The sequence below is a fragment of the Grammomys surdaster genome, unplaced genomic scaffold (genome assembly GCF_004785775.1).
Source record: "Grammomys surdaster isolate TR1022 unplaced genomic scaffold, NIH_TR_1.0 220, whole genome shotgun sequence".
NCBI classification, from domain to species: Eukaryota; Metazoa; Chordata; class Mammalia; order Rodentia; family Muridae; genus Grammomys; species Grammomys surdaster.
In genome coordinates, this window is record NW_021604665.1 from 16,231,861 (window position 1) to 16,253,011 (window position 21,151).

A 21,151-nucleotide genomic window follows, 5' to 3' on the forward strand; every position below is an offset into this window, starting at 1 on the left:
CATTTTTGTGGATTAAAAATATAGTTTCCAGGGCCAGGGAAATGGCTCAATGGGTAAAGGCACTTGCTAGCATGCTTAATATGCCTGTGTTTCATCCCTAGAACTCACATACTAGAAGGACAGAACTGATCCTCCATGGCACTCATGAATGCATGCAATTAAACAAGTGAATTAAATAAGCAAACAAAGTATTGAACATGCAGATGCTAGTTGAGGGCGGTGGCATGCACCTGTAATGCAGCTGTTGGGACGCTGCAGCAGCAGAACTATGAGTTCACAGCCCTTCCCAATTCTATTCTTGGACACGGTGCTTCAAGGAGAGTTTGGGCTAAGTGACTCTGACCCACCTCACATTCCGGGTGACACTCACACCAAGGTCAAGTCACTGACCTCAGTAATTCATCTAGTTCATAGTTGGGTGGCATTGCTGCTTTGAGGAGTTTGATTCCCCTGCTGATTCTGGTGATCAGAATTCATTAGATAATATCAAGTTTAAAATGCATACAAAATAAATTATGTGAAGTCGGTGATAATGCTATTTTATCACTTTAAAATGCTCCTGAGTAGCAAGAAAATACTCAAGGGAGCAAATATGGAGACAAAGTGAGGGATAGAAACTGAAGGAGGGGCCATCTGAAGACCATTCCACCTGGGTATCCATCCCATGTGCAGTCACCAAAGGTAGATGCTGATGTGGAAGTCAGGAAGTGCATGCTGATAAGAGCCTGATATAGATGTCTCCTTAGAGGTCTGCAAGAGTCTGACATATTCAGAGACAGATGCTCACAACTAGCAATTGAACTGATCATGGTGTTCCTAATGGAGGAGTTAGAGTGAAGACTGTTGGAGCTGAGGGGGTTTGTGGCCCCATGAGGAGAGCAACAATACCAACCAAACAGAGCTCCCAGGGTCTAAACCACCAGCCTGGGAGCACTTAGGGAGGGATCCATGGCTTCAGCTGTATATGTAAGGGTGGAGGGCCTTGTCGGGCATAGGTGGGAGAAGAGATCCTTGGTCTCATGAAGGCTGGATGTCCCCGTGGGTGGGAATTTGAGAGTGGGGAGGTGGGAGTGGGGGGGTAGGTAGGGGTACATGTGCAGAGAAGCAGAAGGAGGGGTGAGGGGATGGGGGTTCCTGGGTGGGGGATGGGGTAAGGGGATAACATATGAATTGTAAATAAAACATCCAATAAAAAAATGCTCCTGAGTTTCCCTCATCATTTAGGCACTGTGTTCTTCAGCTCTGACAATATCATGAAAAACCCGGACTAATTAAGTTACCAAAAAAAAAAAAAAAAGATTGATTTTGCCCCAAAACTTTGAGATGAGGCAGCATATCATGGCAGGAGTGTCTGATGGAGCAGACACGGTCAACCAGTCCTAAAAACAAAGCAACAATAGCAAAGAGGAGGCCCAGGCCTTACCCTCTGTCAAGTCATTCTTTCCTTGTCCGAAGGACTTCTTCCTAGGTCCCTCCTCTTCCCCGTGGTACCAGTCTGACGACCAGGCCTTTAATACATGGCTCTTTAGGAGTAATCACCATCTACACCAAAGCAGACATAATCTGGAATCCATCCCCCCCCCCATCCTTCTGGAATCTTCCCAATAAGATGTGGAGGGTTCGAGACAGCGTCTGTTTCTCGTCAGGCCATCAGTGTCCTCACAGTCTTCTTCACCTCCTCTCTTTCTTACAGACTCGCCAGCCTGTCTTTGTGCAACTCCTGCAAGGCGTGTTCCGAGTTTACCACTGCAACTGGTTGATGCCGAGCCAAAAGGCCTCTGTGGAGAGCTGTATCCGTGTACTCTCTGATGTAGGTAAGGCACCCAATCAGCCTGGATGTAACGGCATGCAAATGAGTTGCCGGCTGTTTACTGAGCCTCAGCTCTGGAGCTGAGTTCTTGACTCCGCAGCCTCTGTCTTTGCCAAGCCAGCACAGTAAGAGTAAGTCCTCGAAAAATAGATTCCATGGTTTAAGGTCAGACAGTTCCTGACAATGCACCAAGACATTCAAGACCCTGGGAAGTCCCTCATTCACAGCATGAGTTTGTTTACTCCAGCAGATGCATTTTGCTACATGGAAATTTTCTTCCTGTGAAGCACCCTTAAGATCCTCAGGAGCACCCTTCCCCACAAGTGGTGCTTTGTTTGCATCTCCCTATGCAGTGGCTACTTCTCTTGCTCCCCAACCCCCAAGACTCTTATCTCAAAGGCCATTCTAAAAGGCACTTGTTTATCCCTCCTCACCCTTGCTTTCTGCAATGCAAGATATTAAACCTGGGTCTATTCATGACTCTTCCAAAAAAAAGTTTAAGTGGTGCTATCACTGTACATGTTTGGGGTACAGCATTGTCAGGGAAATTGGCTTCCTGTTGCCACAGAAACTTCAGATTTCCTTCTAGTTGGTTTGAAATAGTTGATAAGTCTCTGTAAATTATTATTATCCTGTGACTGCCCATTATCCAGCCTTTGTCTGGCCTTCTCCCTCTGCTGAGCACTTTTCCTCTTTTACTTCTACATCTCCTTAAAAGCTATCTTCTGACCCTTCCTCCTCCACACCTCCCATGAGTTCTCTTCAAAGGAATAAGCTTCCTACCCCAGATGAGAAGTCTTGTGACTGAACTAGAGCCCTAGATCCTGGCAAGCAGCAAGCACATCAGAAAGTATGTTCCTCGGGAAAGGATAGGATTTATTGGAAAGAAAGTTTCCATAGTGACCAGAAGATGAACATATGTTCCATGTTATAACTTTGGGGAAGGATAGGATATATTTGTGAGGACCCCTTGCCTTGGTTTTTTTTTTAGGCCCTGACTGATTTCTGTTCTCTTCCACTCTTGTCTGACAGGTATTGCATGTGTGTACCTGTGTATGTGTGCAGATGTGTGCGTGGTATAAGAGATTAGGCTGAGAGAATGCCTGGATGATCCTCTGCTTGCTTCAGATTTGATGCAATTTGTAGAGATGTAACATACCGTTCAGGCCAAAATGTCTGAGTAAGCCCTTGCCCCACAAGTTAGTTGGTTCAGATTTGAGGAAGCCATTGGCTTCATGGGTATTTGACATTTGGTCAGAGAAGCTACAAGGCTCAGTAGTCTCCGCAGGAGTGACAACATGGAGAAAGCTAGAAGCCAGCTCAGTGGTAGAGAACTCACCTCGTCCATATGAGGCCCGGCATCAGTCCCGGAAACTTTGAGGAATCAAACAGAGGACCGAGTTGATGCTTGTGTGATATCATGAAAAGAGCCAGCCTAGTCACTTTCCCATACCCAGTCCTGTGCCTCTTGGGAATGGCCTCCTCCTGCATCAAACCATCCCTGAAATCCTGTGTGTCCCCTTCAGTTCTACATGGTCAGCCAGGGCGTGGACTTTCTAACAGATGAATGGTAGCCACGTGCCCTATTTTGTTTTTGTATTATTCTTTTCTCCCAGGGGTCCCTTTAACAAACTGCTTATTCCCACTTAATAAACTGTTAGGAAATTATTGGCTAGATACTGATTCTTTCCCTGTGCCTTATATGTCCCGTTAAGATAAAAATGGCTGCTCTCTAGCACGTCCTTCAGAACACTCCAGCTCTTTTCGCAGTTAGACACAGGCAGGAGAGAACACTCCCTTTGTTTCCGGTGTTTTGAAGCAGCAGTGAAGATAGAAAATGGTTCCTTTGGTATGGGGAGGATTCTCCACACAGAAACAAGAAGTGTTCATCTTAGCTTCCTTAGCGTATATTTAGTAATACTTTCAGATTCATAGGAAAGATGCGAAGCAGATGCACTCGGGTTCCTTTGTAAGCCTCATCTTCCTCCTCTGCTCTCAGCATCTCCGTCACTAGTTCACATTTGTCAGAAGCTGGAGGGTGACCCTGATACATTCCCACCAGCTAAACTCTAGGCCTGATTCAGATTTCATAATGTCTCCATGAATGTCCTTCTTCAGCACTGGGCACACCTCTACTCCTGTCACACACTCAGTTGTCATGTGCCCAGTCTGGTCTGGGGCGGTTTCTCTGTTTTTCCTTGTTACTCATGACCTCAACAGTCTTTGCAAACAAGTTCTGGCCAAGTATCTTCAAGCGGCCCTGTGCTAGATTTCAGTGCTGTTCCTCACAGGGAGCGTGGAGTTGTCCTTTGTTAGGAAGGGAAAGAAGAGCCTCCAGTGCAGATGCTGTTTTGTGTCTTGGTCAGCAGAAGTTCTCTTTCTGTAGGCAGTTATGTAGAACAACAAAATTGGTAATTTTTAAGCAATGTCTTGGCCAAGCAACTTGTCTGGATAATTCTTAAAATGTACAAACACATGGGCATTCATAAGAAGCCGTTCACTTAAAAAGCAAACCGGCATTGAGCTGTTACTGTGTTTTCCCCAAGCTTTATTTAATGCTTGGAACCGTTTCAGTGTCTGTGGGTATGTGTCCCCGGCATTTACATTTCTGGTGAAAAGTTGAATTCCCTCTCTCCCTTCACCAGACCATCCATGCTTGCCCATTATACACGTAGAAAAATCTGCTGAGTGGGCGAAGAGGATTATATCCTGCTTCCCTGAGTGTTGTAGACTCATGAGTCATCGGTCTCTTTTGCAGCCAAGAGCCGGGCCATAGCCATTCCTGTTGACCTGGACAGCCAAGTCAACAACCTCTTCCTGAAGTCCCACAACATCGTGCAGAAAACAGCCTTGAACTGGCGGTTATCGGCCCGCAATGCTGCTCGGAGAGACTCTGTACTGGCAGCCTCCAGAGACTACCGAAATATCATCGAGAGATTACAGGTAAAGTCTGAGGCTGAAAGAAGTGGCATTGAAATTGACTATCACAAGTGTATTTTCTGAAGCCATGAAACATACAAGCTCAGCTACACAGAAGAGGTTTGTGAGTCCTGGAGTACCAAGTCATTTGGTAAAAGCTTCCGGAAGGGGGCCCACTTACAGCTTAGACAGTTGATGCTGAGTGTTAGCTATAACTATCGTCTGAAATCTACATAGAATGTCCCTGTGTGGCGTAGGCCTCCTCACTGTGACAGCTGAGTCTCTAAACATTTCTAGGGGCCACTTGAAAGCAGTTTTGTCATTGTCACCCTAGCTTTAAAGATGTCACCAGACATCAGTTCTGCTTGCCCTCTATTGGTTCATGCAGCCTCAGAGGAGCACTCAGTTTCTTAAGGAGGGAAATTCAAACTGCACTTCAGTGGGAAGGATGTCAGAGCTGCAACAATGTGTGAACTAGAGTAATGGCTGTCATTGGAAAACAGGCCCTTCAACAGTGCCTGGCGTGTCATATAGTGAGCACTCAAGGGCTTCTCTTACAATGCCTAAGGTTACTGCTCTGATTATAAAAATTACTATCATTGGGAAAAGTAACTGAGTCACTGTGTGGCTTCATAATTTATATAAAGACAAATAAATTTACTGATTCATTTATCAGCCCTGGGCACTGGTGATATGTAGTGAGAAAAGCCCCTTTCTCCTCCTTTCATAGAGCTTCAAGTTTTAGAAGAGACATGGCCATTAATCAGCTAATTACATATAAACCTAAAGTGGCAACAGGAGAGCTAATCTAGATTGGGGTTGGGTAGGGGACAAGGGATGCCTGTCTAAGAACCAAAGAGTGGGAAGCATCCTGTGTAAAGACTATTGTACAGAACAGATGACGGGCCTGGCTACAGCCCTTACAGCTAACGAGATCCATGTTCCAGCCCTTGTAGCTAGGCAGCCAGCAGAGCTACAGGGTCAAGTAAAGGACTGGAGTCTTCCCTGAGATAGAAAGCATTCCTAAGCAAGTGTAACTGTGTAGCTGAAGGAGGGCTTCCCAACCTTCTGTGCTTTGGGAGAGCTGAGGAATAACAGACGCGATGCTTCGTGAACAGACAGTATTTTCTTGATGACACAGTCCCCGTGAGTTATCTGCAAACATCTTGCCTCCTTGGACTTAGGTATATCCTGGGAAATGGAGTAGAATGCATAGGTAGGTCATACTTGCTACCAAGGCTTGTCAGTGCTTTAAAAGGCCCTGGTTTCGGAGTTATGTGTTATCCGAGGTCCGCGTCATCATTTGATGTCCTTGTGCAGCAAAAGTTGTAATAAGGACAGTCTCTTGGCAGCCAATCACCTCTATAGTTAATCCTCATCTAAACACTCTCAGCATTGTCGCCTTCCCCAACTCATTGCTTTGCCATCTTTGTTTCTCTCTCTTTCCCTTCTTTTCTCTCTCTCTCTCTCTCTCTCTCTCTCTCTCTCTCTCTCTCTCTCTCTCTCTCTCTCCCCCCCCCTCCAATTGCTGTCGCTTTCACTGTTGCTCTCTGAATGCTGAATGTCATACATTTGAAAATACAGTGCAAACAAATTTCAATGAACAATTCAGACTTCTCAAAAGATGCCCAGCTTCATGCAGTCTGTTAATGAATGTTAAGGGATTACTTCTATCCCCCATAAATGCTTTCAGTTGTCTCAGAGTCAGGACCAGTAGGAGTGAAGAGAAAGGGGGCAGAGGAGAGGACGAACAGTGGTCCCTAAAGGCATAGTCTTAGGAGAGCTAGTGAGTCCCTCCTCTTCACTCCCACAAAAGTCCTGCGAAGTAGGGAATCTGCATCCTGCTTTTTATGATCTTGTTGGGAACTCCTTCCCCCACCAAGAGAAATGACCGAATTCTGCGTCTCTGTGTGTCCTAAACACTATTGCCCTGTTACCATTATCCAGAGTCTCTTAAACATAAGCCATGACTATCTTTATGTGGTTTAAGTTTAGTTTCTAGATATAAGATCTTTCAGTTTTTTTTTTCTTAACACACCCAAGAGGTAAAAAAGAAAAAAAAAATTGAATGAGGTGTTTCTTCCCATATAAATCCCATTGAGCTGTGTTCTCCAGTCTTAGCATGCTGCTAGGTAAACTCTGAGTCAGCCAGCTCTGGGACAGACTACAAGCCTTGGGACAGGCTGCAGCATCTTTTGAAGATGGTTCCTCGTCTGTTTCCTATCATTTGCCTTTGAATGGTGTTTGTTGTGTTGGGTTGGTGGCTCTTTCAACTTCTCTCTGTTTTCCTTTCCTGCAGCTGTGTGTTTTGCATTTGAAGACCGTCATGCTATCAGGGTACATGTATTTAGCATGTTGATACAGCATGTTCATTCATTTGTGTTCTCATGTTTATATGATTATTCCGTAACCTGTGCTCATTATTAAGAATCAGACAGCACTAGCAACTATGTAGCGGAATATTAGAATCCCCTGTAATCCCACCACCCAGAGAAAGCCAGTGGTGATGTGTTAGTGGGATTTGGTATGTACTTTTTAGTTAATGGATATTGTCCTTGAAACTGTGTCGTAGAATCCATACTATTGCTTGACTGCTCTAAGCTCATACTGCAAACATCTTTTGATACTGTTAAACTTGTTTTTGTGTGTTGTGCTTATGAATATGTAGAATGGCCATTGATAGCATAAACTGTCTCAGATGAAGAGGTGGAGAGCAGGTTGATGTGTTTGCCCTTTGTTCTCTGGATTGGGAGGCAATGCTTCCGGTAACCACTGGACAGTATCTAATAACTGAAAATAATGGGAGACAATACTAAAGCTGCACTAACACAGCCTAGCCTGCACCACATGCTTAGGCAGAGATAGATAGCGTCTCACCCTACTCCAGTCAGCTTCTGGCTGAGCTGCTGACCAAGGCATACTCTCATTCCAGGACATCGTGTCTGCCCTGGAGGACCGACTCAGGCCCCTGGTCCAGGCTGAGCTGTCTGTGCTCGTGGATGTTCTACACAGACCAGAACTGCTTTTCCCCGAGAACACGGATGCCAGGAGGAAGTGTGAGAGTGGAGGTTTCATCTGCAAGTAAGCAGCCTCCCTTCTGGGGTGCTCAGTAGCCAGGAACCTGATGACCAGGCCAAGCCCCTGTTCCTGAGGAGGAGGCGTTGGCCAGTTTCTAACTTTGTGGGTTCAAGTCAGACACTAGAGTCCCGTTCTGACCATCCCAAAGCAACCTTGCCTATTCGATCCTATTTACTGACACTTCCCTCTCCGTCTGAATTGCATGCCTGTTTGGGCTTTTTTCTCCACTCAACAAGTTGGGAGCAAACACCTACCATGTGTGGTACAAACAAACAAAAAAAAATGTTATGACCCTCTAGACCCTCAAGCATCTTGGACCTACAATGATCTCACTATCATTGCCTAACATGGTTTTAGATTCTTAGTTTATGCCATATGGGCCATAAACTAAAAAGAAGTCAGCAGTCTTTTGACAAAAAAAAAAAAAAAGGAAATCTCCATTTGATTTTTCACTGAGCTGAGTTGTTTGTCTAGATTGAAGGTGGGTTCTGTCCTAGAAGCTCCTCTGAAGATGAGACCATGGATACAGAAAGTGTTTCCCCAGCTGTCATCCTCATGGAGTTTTCAAAAATATCCTGCTGGCATATTTTAGCAGCAATCCTCAGTGGATAAACAGCCACACTTATGAGAAGGGCTCTGTCTGCTTTCTCCACTGGGTATAATCTCCTATTGTGTGTGTCCAGCTCCTGCTGGGTCAGCCTGGTAATGTATCCCCAACCAGCAGGTGTCACCTGTGAGACATGGCTGCTGACTGGCTCTTAAAGTGTGTGGATGTGTTGAAGTGTATTTAAAGTAGGAACTCTTCTTAAATGTTTATTCTTTAACTGACTAGTTAGACCAGGTTTCTTGTGACATGTCTTTAGCTGGAGGATGGTTTCAAGATGTCGCCCTGTTTTCTCTTATTCAGGTTAATAAAACATACCAAGCAGCTACTAGAGGAGAACGAAGAGAAATTGTGTATTAAAGTCTTACAGACCCTCAGGGAAATGATGACCAAAGACAGGGGCTATGGAGAAAAGGTATTGCATTTTATATTCATGTTCAAATTATGCTGCGTATTAAATTTAAGGTTTGAGAGTGCTTGGAAACCCCTTAGTTACTGGCTGGCAGTTTAATTTTTTTTTAAAGCTCTGTCTCCTGTCCCAAATGGTAGCTGAATCATATGACTGTCTCCCTGCAAGTCAAATATAGATATTATTAGTTGTGTCTCATAGACACCTCCCCACATAACCTAACGCCAAGGAAGTAGTTCTAAGATCTTCCCTAGTGGACTTCCCAGTGAGACATAGTGTCCTGTGTGTCAGTCCGGATCTGTGAATTTGTGTTCCAACTCAGCACACCTGTGGGCTGGCTTACCTCTTTCTGATGGGTATTTCACAACCCTTCCAGCACCTCAAGAAACTCCCTCTAGTTCTAACTGGAAGGAAGACAAGCAACCATGTCACCACCTCTGATTGAGATTGTGAAATGGACAATTCCCGTGACCTGGTACTTCTTGGTAGTCGGAGAAAGCAGGCATTTGGCATGTGTCCCACATGGGGCACAGTAGGGCAAGAGCAATCCTGCAGCTCATTCTCCAGCATAAATCTCAACGCCACCAACCTTCACTGGGTAGTTAATAATGCCCACTAACTGCTAGCCACTTTGACCACTGGTTCCTGATCTCATTGTCCTTTCAGAATACCCAGTAACTCACTGGTTGACTCTGAGAAGAAGCTTTGATAATTAAACCACATCTCTCCCTGTCGGAATAGAGGGCGATAACCAAATTATTATAAGTATAACTGACTACTGAAATCTCACCTGTCACCCTATGCAAGGTATTTCACTAGTAGCTTACCTAACAGATGAAGCTCCTCGGATAAGAAAAAGAAAACAAGTCAGAGTGGTGGCCCATGCCTTTAGTTTCAGCCCTCGGGAGGCACAGGCAGGCAGATCTCTTGAGTTTAAGGCCAGTCTGATCTACAGAGTGAGTTCCAGGAAAGCCATCGATACACAGAGAAAACATATCTCAAAGGAAAAAAGAAAACAAAAGAAAGAGAGAAAATAAAAACCAGAAAAGTGTAGTTGTTACTGTACTATAGCCCTCTGCAGTCTCCAGATCACTAGGCTTTTAAATACCACTCCAGCTCAGTCTAGACCCCTTTTGGTAAGATCCTTTCCTGGTGTGCACAAAGTACGGTTTGATACCCTGCACTGTATGATACTAGATGCCTGTGCATCTTGGTGCATGCCTGTAATTCTGGCACTAGGGAAATAGAGGCAGGGTGACCTGAAGTTCAAGGTTATCCTTGGCTGCACAGAGTTCCAGGACAAGCCTGGACTACATGCAATCCTGTCTCAAACAAGACTATATATAAATTTCATTCTAAGTGTTTATAGTTTGTAAATTTAAAGTTGAAGGCTTGTTCATTAAATAAGGATTTCATGGATGAAACCTGATACGCAGAAGCTTATAAATAAAATAGTAGATGCAAAGCGCCTTAGTCCAGGGGAGAAACAATGAGATGACTTGCCCCCATATAGATAAAACACATGGCCACCTGAGTAGGTTTTAATTGAAAGAAAGGGGAAGGATGGGAAGAGAGACAGACACCAAGGGCATCTTCGGGGTGGAGTGGGCAGAGAACGACTGATAGATATGAGGTAGAGGGAGATGCTGCAGAAGAGTAAATGCCCAGGGGTTAGAAGAGTTTCCTGGGCCTCAGTTCACTTTGCTTTGTAGCTGGTGAAGCCACACCCAAGCCCAGAGGCTGACATCTCTTTCCAGACTGCTTGGGGCTGTCATCCCCACTTGAGGAAAATGGGAACATTGTACCCTAGAGTGGGGAAGACCATAGAACCAAGGAAGATGCTCTAGGAACCTGCAATTCATCCTTGAAACTTCTGGCCCTGGTGCTTTGGCTATTTGAAAATGCTACTTAGCCATTTATATTAATGGAACTTTGACATGGGCAGGGAGCACAAATGTTTCTGCCCCCCTCTGTCTGGCAATGGCGTTGTCTCACTAAGATTCTTCGATGATACTTCAGCAGGTTACTACCTGTTCTTTCTGTACTGAAGAAGCACGACACATAGGCAGGCCAATATTTTCAAGGGTAAAAAAAACTCACAGCCAAAGCACTACAGTAACCTCTTTTTAAGGAAACCAGTTGGCTTGGGGTTTTATCAACAAAGTTGTCCCTGGCCCTGTGGTAAGGACTCTCCCAGGCTTTCATCATACTTTCCTGCTAGTCGCCCCTTGTGTGGGATGTTGTCATGGCTACCACCCTTCCTAAGGATATTTGCTACTGTCCTTCCCTGCCCTTTCTTAAATCTTCATAGCCACAGAATCAGATCTAGACAAGGCCTCATGCTTCACCTCATTAACCCTCCCCCTCTTGAGCAGAAGCACCTGTGTTGGGATGAACTGTCTGCCCAGGTTCCATGGAGAATCTCCATGGGGTCAAGGCTAGAACCCTAGTTTTGCACATGCTGGTACACTCCTTTTCCTGCCTCTCTCATGCTTCATCTTTCAGTTCAGGCCATTTCTGTACCCTTTTCCCTAAGCTTCAGTTCCTGTGGCCGAAGAGGCTTTGTGTACCTTTGCTCCTCTCTGACTTTCCACTAAACTTCAGGACTTTATGAAGGTCACAGATGAGAAAGAAGTTTAAAACAATTCCTTACTATTCTACTCTGAAAGTGTTGGTGTGCTCATGTGGATCTACTTTCATAAAGGGGAGAAAAGACCACTGAGGAGAATGACTCAGATTACCAAATAGATTCTAGTATGCCAGCATCTCCCTAAAGCTGACTTAGACTTTTCAATCACCAGATACAACATTTACTAACCTCTTGTGTAACAGTCTCCTATCTTATCTCCGGTTAGCCTTGGAGATAAATGTCATTGTTATTTTTAGACTCAAAGGTGAATACATGGAAAAGTTCTTAATTTTGTCTAGGATCATACAGCTAAGAACAAGGGCTCCATGAACCTAAACCAGTTACCTAGATTTTCACCAACATATCATAAGTATCCAGATTAACTACACTTATGTGCTTTGAAGTTTACCCATGGTCTTAACATTGTTTTCATTATGGTATATGATTACTACTTAAAAGACATGAGCATTAATGTTGCAGAATATCTAGGGTTCAGCTCAGTTCTGATTTGCCACCCAATTGAAAGAAGCGTTTATTAGGTAGCAGGTAAGTTTATAAATTCTGGTTGCCCCAGGACCATCAGAGACCTGTGGTTTTGAATAGATATCAGAATAATGATTAGTGAGTGTTTAGCTCACTGTCTATAAAATGTGCTCGTCCAGGAAGTGTCAAAGGTAGGGAGTGGATGAATCACAATTGTGTTACAGTGATGTTACTATAGTGAAATACCTGAGAGGCTATGTTAGAAAGATGTGGTAGCTCTATGGCAGAGTGTTGGCCTAACAGACACAATCCCTACTACCCACCTTAATTAATTAATTAATTAAAATAAGTTCTAACTTATAGTTTGGGAGCCTGGAACTCTAAGATTGGGCAGCCCCATGCAGTTCTCAGGTTATGGTCTAATGTTGGGTAGTTGCAGAAGTGAGAAATCACATTCTGAAACAGAAAGCCAAAGGTGGATTGAGGAATCTATCTTGCCCTTACAGCTAACTTTCCTGAGAACTAACGCAGGGCACAGCTTGTAACTAATACCCGTCACCCTCTGAAAACCAGAGGCTCTGAGGAAGGAAAAGTGCCTAAAGTGTAAGGTCAGTTTCGGCTGTGTAGAGAGCTCCAAGCCAACATGGGCTACAGAATGAGATCCTGTCCCCTCCAAACCAAACCCAAACAAAAAAGAAATAAAATAAACCAATCCTTGTATGGATTTTTAGTTCCATACAAGGACAGTGCCCTGTGTTTGACCTTGGGCCCTCCTCCTAGGTCTTAACCAAGGCGTGTCACCAGTGAGGTTCAGCGTCCCAGTGTGTATGAACTGTGAGAATACACTCAAATCCTCTCCAGACCATGACAAGCACTCAGGGAATTTTGAAAAAAACAAACAAACAAATAAACAAAAACAAAACTCTTCACCTGTTATGTCCTTGAATGCAAAGAACCAGGTACTAAACATAAAAATAAAGAACATATGAAAAAAAGATTGCTAAGATGGTGTTTGAAGTGTGTTTTAGTATAAAGCTTCCCATACACTTGTATCCTGTATCTTCAAAGAGGTCAAACTTCAGAATGATACCAAGACTGTAAACACTGCATATGAAATGCCCACTACAGTTTGCTTTCAACATACATTAAAACTCTCCCATGGCTAAGAAAACTATTAATACCCCTATAGCTAAGAATTTTAAAGATTGCTCTGAATCTCTAACTCACAGAAAATCTTCTGCTCCTTGATCCTCTTTGAAAAAAAATGACATAGTTATTTTTAAGTACTGACCTCTCTTGGGTCAGTTTTTATTAAGCTGACCTAGGTTTGTGTTATTGATCAAAGAGCTTTGGAAGGGATTCAGAGGCCAGGAACTAATGTAAAAAGATATCTCAGAATTTAACACTCCACTTCCCATTCTGAATAATCTCTGCTTTAGTTCTAGAGAAAGCCAACCTCAGGCAATGCTAGGGGGTTTATTTCTTAAATTGTCAATTCTCTGCTAATCACTGAAGCTCCGGGATGAGTAGAGGTCTGGCCTTTCTGACTACTAGCATTTCTGACGAGACTCTTCACTTTTCAGAATGAAATGTAACTGAACTGCACCTCAGCCAGCTATCCTTAACCCAGTGGACCTGAGATAATTCTCTTGTGATTTTTCTTTTTTAATTCTCATTGAGTTGATGCCAGTGCACCCAGGTTAGTAGTCCAACTGGGGCAAATGTTGACTCTCAGTCATTCACAATCCCAGGTTTTGAGATATGTTAGCCTCTGCCTCCTGAAGTTTATCTCGGATCTGACTGAGCCCAACAGTGGTTTGGGCTCCTGGTCCTCAATAAATCAATCAAATGAGTTAAGAATACTCTAGTCTTTTATCCTATCCCTTCCTGTCTATTTCTAAAAAACAGCCTGGGGACTCGGCTCCCAATCGCACTCAGTTCAGGTTTTCTTGTTTATAAGCAAGTACAAGGCTATCTTGGTGCTTAGATGATGGACTAGTGAGGTTTGTTGCTCAGCGTGTGAACAAAGCATGGCACATACTGCGTATTCGGTTCCAGAGCAGATGTCATTCCAAGCTGTGGCAGTGTCCATGGTGCGTAAACTCCTCGAATGGCCACTGCCTCTTAGCCCTTGAAGGTGCTGTGGCCTAGTATAATCAATCATACACTTGCAACTTTCTAACTTTTGCATTCTTGTGTTTCCCTTCCTAACAAATCTCTTTTTTTCTCCCCCCCCTTCTTCTTTTCCAGCAAATTTCTATTGATGAATTGGAAAATGCTGAGGTCTTAACTTTGTTGGTTTTTGTTTCTAATGTCCCACAGTGGTGTCTCCATGATCCCCTTCCAGTTAACCTTGTGCTGTGTCCTCTGGTCTGTGTCTAGTGTCTGACTTTGTGTAGTGTGCCTCCTGGGGGTGAGCAGGTTCGGTCCTGTCTGTGTTAGCATTTCTCTCCAGAATGTTTGTCATTTGTTCTTGGATATCCCACCATCCTCCAGATAAAGAGTTTGTAAACTGTAATAAGTTTCAGTCATTCCCCCATCTCAACTGAGTCTCTGGTTAGTGCTGGTCCCTAACATATGCCTGAAGCTCAGACGTTAACATAAAGGAATTTTCCTTTGTGTTAAGCATCTGGCCCAAAGAGAGAGAATATATTGACATTGTTGGGAAGTTGTTAAAACACAACAAGCCATCAAGCCCACTACTCTCTTGTTCTCTGTGTTGACAGTCATTACATGTTTAGGGTCACAGGTATTTTCACAAGGCAATGTGAATCCAAAGTGCTAGTTGAGACCTTCCACTCCTGATATTAGGAAACCCCATCAGCCATAGTTTCTCTTCTGGAAAAACTAACTGTAGATGCCAAAATGAAGATGTCACCCTGTGGTTCCTATACTGACCTGTCACCTTGCAGTTACAATAGTGTCCTGGGAACTGATTGACACATGAGTAGATCTTGTACTGGAGATGTGTTTTCTGTCTCTTGTTTGCTCTGTGTATTTTACTACACCCTGCATGATTTTAGGCTGTGATATATACCTGATAAGGGGTACCAGCAAAAAAAAAAAATTGATCTTGGTGGGGGGGAGGGGATATGCACACATGAACACATTATATGGTTTTATTGGCTGATGGATAGAGTGCACTGAGATAGGATTTTATTTGATTTTATTTGGTTAGGCTAATTAATTAATACTTTATTTTGGATGGAGTGAAGCTCCCAGATTGGCCATGTTATCCAGTATCTTTTCACTTTAGTTTAATACACCATAGTTGAAAAACCTTAATAAATGGCTTAGTTATACCTAAGGAAAGTTCAGGTATACTTCAGACTTATAACCATAAGCAGCACACATGGTTATGAATTTGGACTAGCTGCCTCAGGAATGGCATTCAGGGAGGTAAATGTCCACTCTTTACCCACATAACTGGAGCGTGGCGGGCTAGGTCTTGCATGTGGCTAAGTTTCGTTCTGTACAGTTCTATAAGGTGAATTCTATATAAACACATTTGCCCTTATTTTAATCAGACACAGCAGGTCTATACTTTAATCAGATGTGTTTCCTAGGATGGTACAGGGGTGAAGAAGGGGAGGACCCCTGCAGCTTTGTTAATTGCTTTTAGCACAGTGTTTTCCCTTATTTTGTATATGGCTTTCCCATTTCTTAATTAATTCTATGCTTGAATGTCCTGAACTGTGTATGCTGACACCCTTCAATTCCCTTGTTTCTACCTAGAGTTATAAATGCCTCTCTTTAAACTTCTCCCCCTAGGCTATTGAGGTTGAATTTCTATTTGATTAAGTCAGGGAAAGAAAACTCTTCCTCACCGTGGTCTGTGTAGCATTATTAATACACTGTTTGCACCATAGTAAATCAGTTGATATGTTTGCTTGCTCAGGATACTACTTGGTACTCCTGGCTGGGAGTTTATTGCTTGCTTATGGAAAGATTCCACAGATGGAGCAGGTGTGTTTATAATTATACTCTAGGAAATAGAATACTGTCTGTTTATAAAAGAAGAATGTTCTGGCAGGCGCTTAGATTCTTTGAAAATTCCCTGAGGAAGCAACTGTGGCTCCCCTCTGCGTAGTTACCCCTGGCAACCATCAGAACCCTGGGACACCAACACCCTGTCCCTGGTCCCTCAGGCTATTGGCTCAGGCCCTATTCTCAGAGGTGACTGATTGGCCTTTATTATCAGCCCATTCTGGAAACTACGACAGCTCCTGTGGTGCGATCCCCCCACATCCAACCTTCTACCGGTGTGTGCTTGTGGAAACTGTAGTCCACAGCTGAGCTTCTACGGAAGTTTAATGAGAGCTCCTGCCAGCAAAGGATCAGGGTAGGGACAAGCCTCACACCTAACACTGAAGGCCTCTGTCCTGAATCATCATGGTGGTGGCAGTGGGGGAAAATATTAAGCATGTCTGGTCCCTCAGTTTTCTCATTGCAGAAGAGCCACTGCCTTTTGATGATGATAAAGGACAGTTGAGTATCTCAGGCAGTAGGTGCTGCAAACAACTTAGGAGAAAGGAAAAGACGACCTGCGTGCACATCAGGACTTTGGGCAAGACGATAAACTAAGGGTGGAGGCATAAGCTTCTCATAAAGAGTCTGCATGTACAGGCCCTTCCCAGCTGCCTCCTAGAATACAATCTTATTTGACACCAGGAACAGGAGGGTGTTGGTGTTTATATTTGCTTCTTGGCAAGAAAGAGGCAGTCTCTACCTTTACCCCTGACTTGATCTTGTTCACTGGGGATAGGAGAAGCAAACTGGAGGGGTGGAGGTGGTATGTGGTAGATTTGCTAGGGGATAGGCAAACGACCTGCACTGTGTCAAGCCTGATGGATTGGTATATTTGTGTGCTTGGGAGTATGCATCCCCCCAAATCTTGGGCTGATGATAAAGGCCAGTCAGTTATCAGAAGAAGGCCACAGCCAATAGCCTGTGGGACCACAACAGGGTATCGGTATCCTACGGTTCAGACAGTTGCCAGAGGTAACTATGCAGAGAGGAGCCGCAGATACAGAAAGATCAAAATACAGAAAGCTTCCTCACTGGCTATAAATGGACATCAGCTGATGTTAAAAATATTGATTTCTGTCACTGTAAGTATCTGTTAGGTTCCAGGTACTATGTTAAGGGTTGGATACAATGTGCCCCCCAAAACATAATGTCTGCCTTGCTGGAGACTTTGCTAGACACCATACAAATTAATGGAAAAGTTACCCCTGCCTGTCATGTAACATGATAAAAATACATGGAATTGTGGGGAAACATTATCCGGGGATTTCTTGCTATGCCAGAAGGTCAAGTAAGTAGTCACTTCAGAGGTCAGGCAAGAATGCAATGGGGAACTTCAAGGCAGGACCCACTTTTCTAAACTAGGAAGTACCATGCCTTTTGAGAACATACTTGGGGCTTAGGCAACAGTAGTGGATGATGGAGTGGTCCACCTAGGTCTCCTCATTTTTGACCTTGAAAATAAGTTGTGTGTTTTAAAAACATGCGCTGTAGTTCACAGGACATGCCCATTCATCTGCATTTAAGATGAGATCCTCACTGAATTACTGTCACTCTGGTGACAGCGGGCAACTGCAACTTTACTTTCCTGTACTGAAAAATTAAAAAAACAAAACAAAAAAATCAGACAGATATCCCTGTCACCCAGAGTAGCTGTAGCCTGACTTTATTTTTTTGTGACCTTAACTTCTCTCCCCTTCAGCTCTTCCTACAAACTAGTGATACCACAGACAAAAAACAAGCAAACAAACCTCTGTAATATTCAGGTTGTGTGAAGGTTGGGGGTGGGGGTGTGCAGACAGAAGCTTAGGAATTGTTACTTTTCACCTTCAGGGGGCGCGCTCATGACGTCCGACCCCAGTGGAGGCGTCCTACTTTCTTACATTGCTGTGAACTGCTGAGTTGGGCACCTGCCAACACTCAGACAGCCGTTACATAAGACCTCTCTTTTTTTCCTGGAATTTAAGCTCACTGCTGATGTGCGACCTTCAGCAGAAATTGCCAATAAGTGCAGCAGGACTGTTTACTGTTAGACACTGGCAACCACAGAGCGAGCTCTGCTGTCAGCACACAGAAGCCGCTGTGGAGTCTGCTGAGGGCCCTTTTCAAATCTTTGAACTCTTTTTGTTACTGTTTCTGAGATTATTCCAGAATGACTGAAGATGTGTAATAATGTCAAAACAGACTGCATTTTTAAATAAGGGACCACACTGTTGAGCTCTGATGAAGCCTCTCTGTAAGATACGCATCAAAGTAAAACAAGGGTGGAGCCATTTAATTTTTAACTTATCTTTGTTTCTAAAAGCAAATGCAGTTAAAACGAGAATTGTATTTGTAGATGTGAATATTTCAAATTGTTTTTGTAAATGCTAACAAACCTTCCATCTTTGGTTCGTTTTTCTTAATGAAAGGGTTTCAAAGGCTGATAAAAGATGGGCACTAGCTAATGTGCTTACAAACCCATTCACTCTTGTATGTTTCCTTCTTCTGAGGTTATAAGTAGATTAAAAGCCAACTGAGTGCTGATTTAGGGGACCAGAAATGATAAATTATTTTTGATGTACTGATACATCAATCTATCATACATGTCTTAACTTGTGTTCAACTTCTGACAAGATGGTTTGTATGTGAACATTACATTGAACAGAAAATGGTGGATGCCCAGGGGCCAGAGAGGGACTCCTGTTAAGGACAGTAGGAAACAAAGCCTATTCACAGGCCACCCTGTATGCTGGACCTATAATAAACACATGTAAAGGACTGGATAGAGAGATGGACAGGTGTGGGAAGGATGCTGAATCCCAAACGCCAGAAATAACCTAGGACATGAATGGGCATCTTTTCTTTAAAAAGTTCAAAGCATGATAGCAGATGTATATCCCTCCATAAGAAATCGGGTACCTTGTATATATAAAGCAAGCACATGAGCATCTTCTATACACATGTCCTGTTACTTTATTGACATCACAGTTATGGTACCTTGATTATTGGCCTCATTCAGCAAGGACATCTCATGAGAGCATAGGAACTTGAGTTACTGTTTAAATTATTCTTAAATGTTTGTTACTCATTTGAATCTTTGTTTCTATTAAGTTATGTTTTGTTGACCACCTTTAAAAGTTCTGGGAAGACTTTTAATCAAAAGATAAATATGGTGAAGCAGTTTGGGGTAATACTTTGGTTTTCCAATTCATAACTAGGCGTGTTAATCACCCACCTACCAGCTGTGATTAGAGGTGTCAGCAACGTGTGCTATGATGGAGAAATAATACCAAGAATATGTAGGTCTTAAAATGTTAGTCTTTAAAATGTTCACTGGAACATCACCATCCAAGTAAAGTAATAATAATAACTGCTGAGAAACTACATTTATTTATCAGAGCCTACTCTTATATTGGTAGCATTTCTTATATTTACACAGCTATTCTTGGGACATGTATACTTTGCTTTTGTGCTTCTCAGAATTGCAACTTACTTCCTTAAAAGCAGCTTATTCCCCAGGAACTGTGACTTCATTCACTGGGGAAAGAAATGCTGTTGGAGATGAAGAAGGTGTAGAATGTTGCTGTTAGATTCTTTAAAATGAAGTTTACTGTCAATAGACCATTCATTATTTGATACTTTAGCTGGAAGGAATCCCAGTGATGCTCCAGTCTCCTTGAACATGTGAGAAGGTGGAAGCCCAAGGAGGTTCTCTGGTGACCAAAAAGGCCTCCCAGAGAACCTTGTCAAATGATACCACTCTGTGCTCTCGATTGTCCATTGTAATCCACCAATAAAAATGCGCTAAAACTTGTCCTTCTGAATACTAATTCATGAGGCCTCAAAGCATCCTCCAGGGCCTAAAAAAGCTTCATAGGACTCTCTGGGAAAAACTAAAAAAAAAAAAAATAGCTAAGTGGTTTGTGTTTTATTTTAAAAATCAGACTTACAAGCACAGCAGTCATCTAGGAATACAGCGCGAAGTAGAATGGTAGAAATGCAGGAACTCCTGGCTCTCACATTAAGAAATAAGTACTGTACATCTGATGGTGTCTGCAGAATCGGATATGCTTCTCGGGCAAAGAAACTGAGACAGAGAAGAGAATTAAACAAACAAAAACGGATACACCAGTTCCGACTTTGTCTTCTTCGCTTCCCTTAGCTTTGGTTTTGGCAAAAGGCTAAGGGTAGCTGCTTGGTTTCCTGCAGGAAATCCCTGCCTGTAATCCTTTTGTTGTTGTCCTATAGAATGCACCTAAAGGACACGCCCATGGGAATGTGGCCAACACAAATGGTAGAAGACAATCCTTCCATCTCTGTCTCCGCCCGCTTTAGCATGCATAGGCAGTTGCTTTCACTCTGCTTCTGATGTATCATTTTGTACTGAGGACAGAAAGCAAAACTGTTTCCACAGGGTTTTGTTGTTTGTGGGGTGTTTTGTTTTTTAGCCTAAAGCAAGAGGCAGACCAACTATAGGGTTGTGTTTACCATTTTGACAGTATACAACACCTCAGCTCTGATTTTATTTTCCTTGCTGTGTTTTGCACTGACTTTTTCTCCCCAGAAGAGGTAGCACTAGACTCCATATGACAGGCGCCTTATCTAGACCTGACTGGGCAGCCTACCACAAGTTCCTCTCTACCCTTGGTGAAACAGTTTGTTCCCATTGCTCTTCCATTTACCTGTTGGGAAGTAAAAGAAAGACTTTTTTTTTTTTTTAAATTACATGATAACAACTTTCTATTAAGGGTATTTTGTCCGTTATGGTGATCCGATTACTAAAGTGGTTGCCTTGCACTGCACTGAAGCTCCGTCCCCACCCCAGGTCTCACATGTTCAATCCTCAGGACTGGCTTGCCACTGCACAGCCACCTTCTGGCTTGAGGAGGGGTGCACAGTGTCGGAGAGCAACACAGAGGCCAAGGTCAGTCATATGGTTCCGGCATGAGCCTTGGCTTCATTTCTTGGCTCCAGACTGTACCTTGCACCACTCAGCCATGCTGCTGGAGCATGACTCAGATCCAGGGCAGCCCACATAGGCTCTGACGGGTATAGCTGACACTGGTTCCCTGGTTCACGCACGTGGCCTTTGACACTAGCTATTCGTATGAGCAGGAGACTTTTCTACCCACACCGTTTTTGAGCTATCCTTTTACACACACACACACAGAGAGAGAGGGAGAGGGAGAGGGAGAGGGAGAGGGAGAGGGA

General features: G+C 43.5%; 1 protein-coding gene across 13 annotated transcripts in view; it reads left to right on the top strand.

Moving 5' to 3' along the window:
- The window catches only part of Itpr1 (inositol 1,4,5-trisphosphate receptor type 1), a 325,637-nt gene that overhangs the window by 185,572 nt on the left and 118,914 nt on the right, over positions 1 to 21,151 (top strand). For all 13 annotated transcript variants that reach the window (XM_028773069.1, XM_028773070.1, XM_028773072.1 and 10 more), the window contains 4 exons: positions 1,694 to 1,814; positions 4,569 to 4,753; positions 7,662 to 7,810; positions 8,715 to 8,826. In XM_028773069.1, coding sequence (XP_028628902.1) covers positions 1,694 to 1,814; positions 4,569 to 4,753; positions 7,662 to 7,810; positions 8,715 to 8,826 — 567 coding nt within the window. The remainder of the gene's footprint in view (positions 1 to 1,693; positions 1,815 to 4,568; positions 4,754 to 7,661; positions 7,811 to 8,714; positions 8,827 to 21,151) is intronic.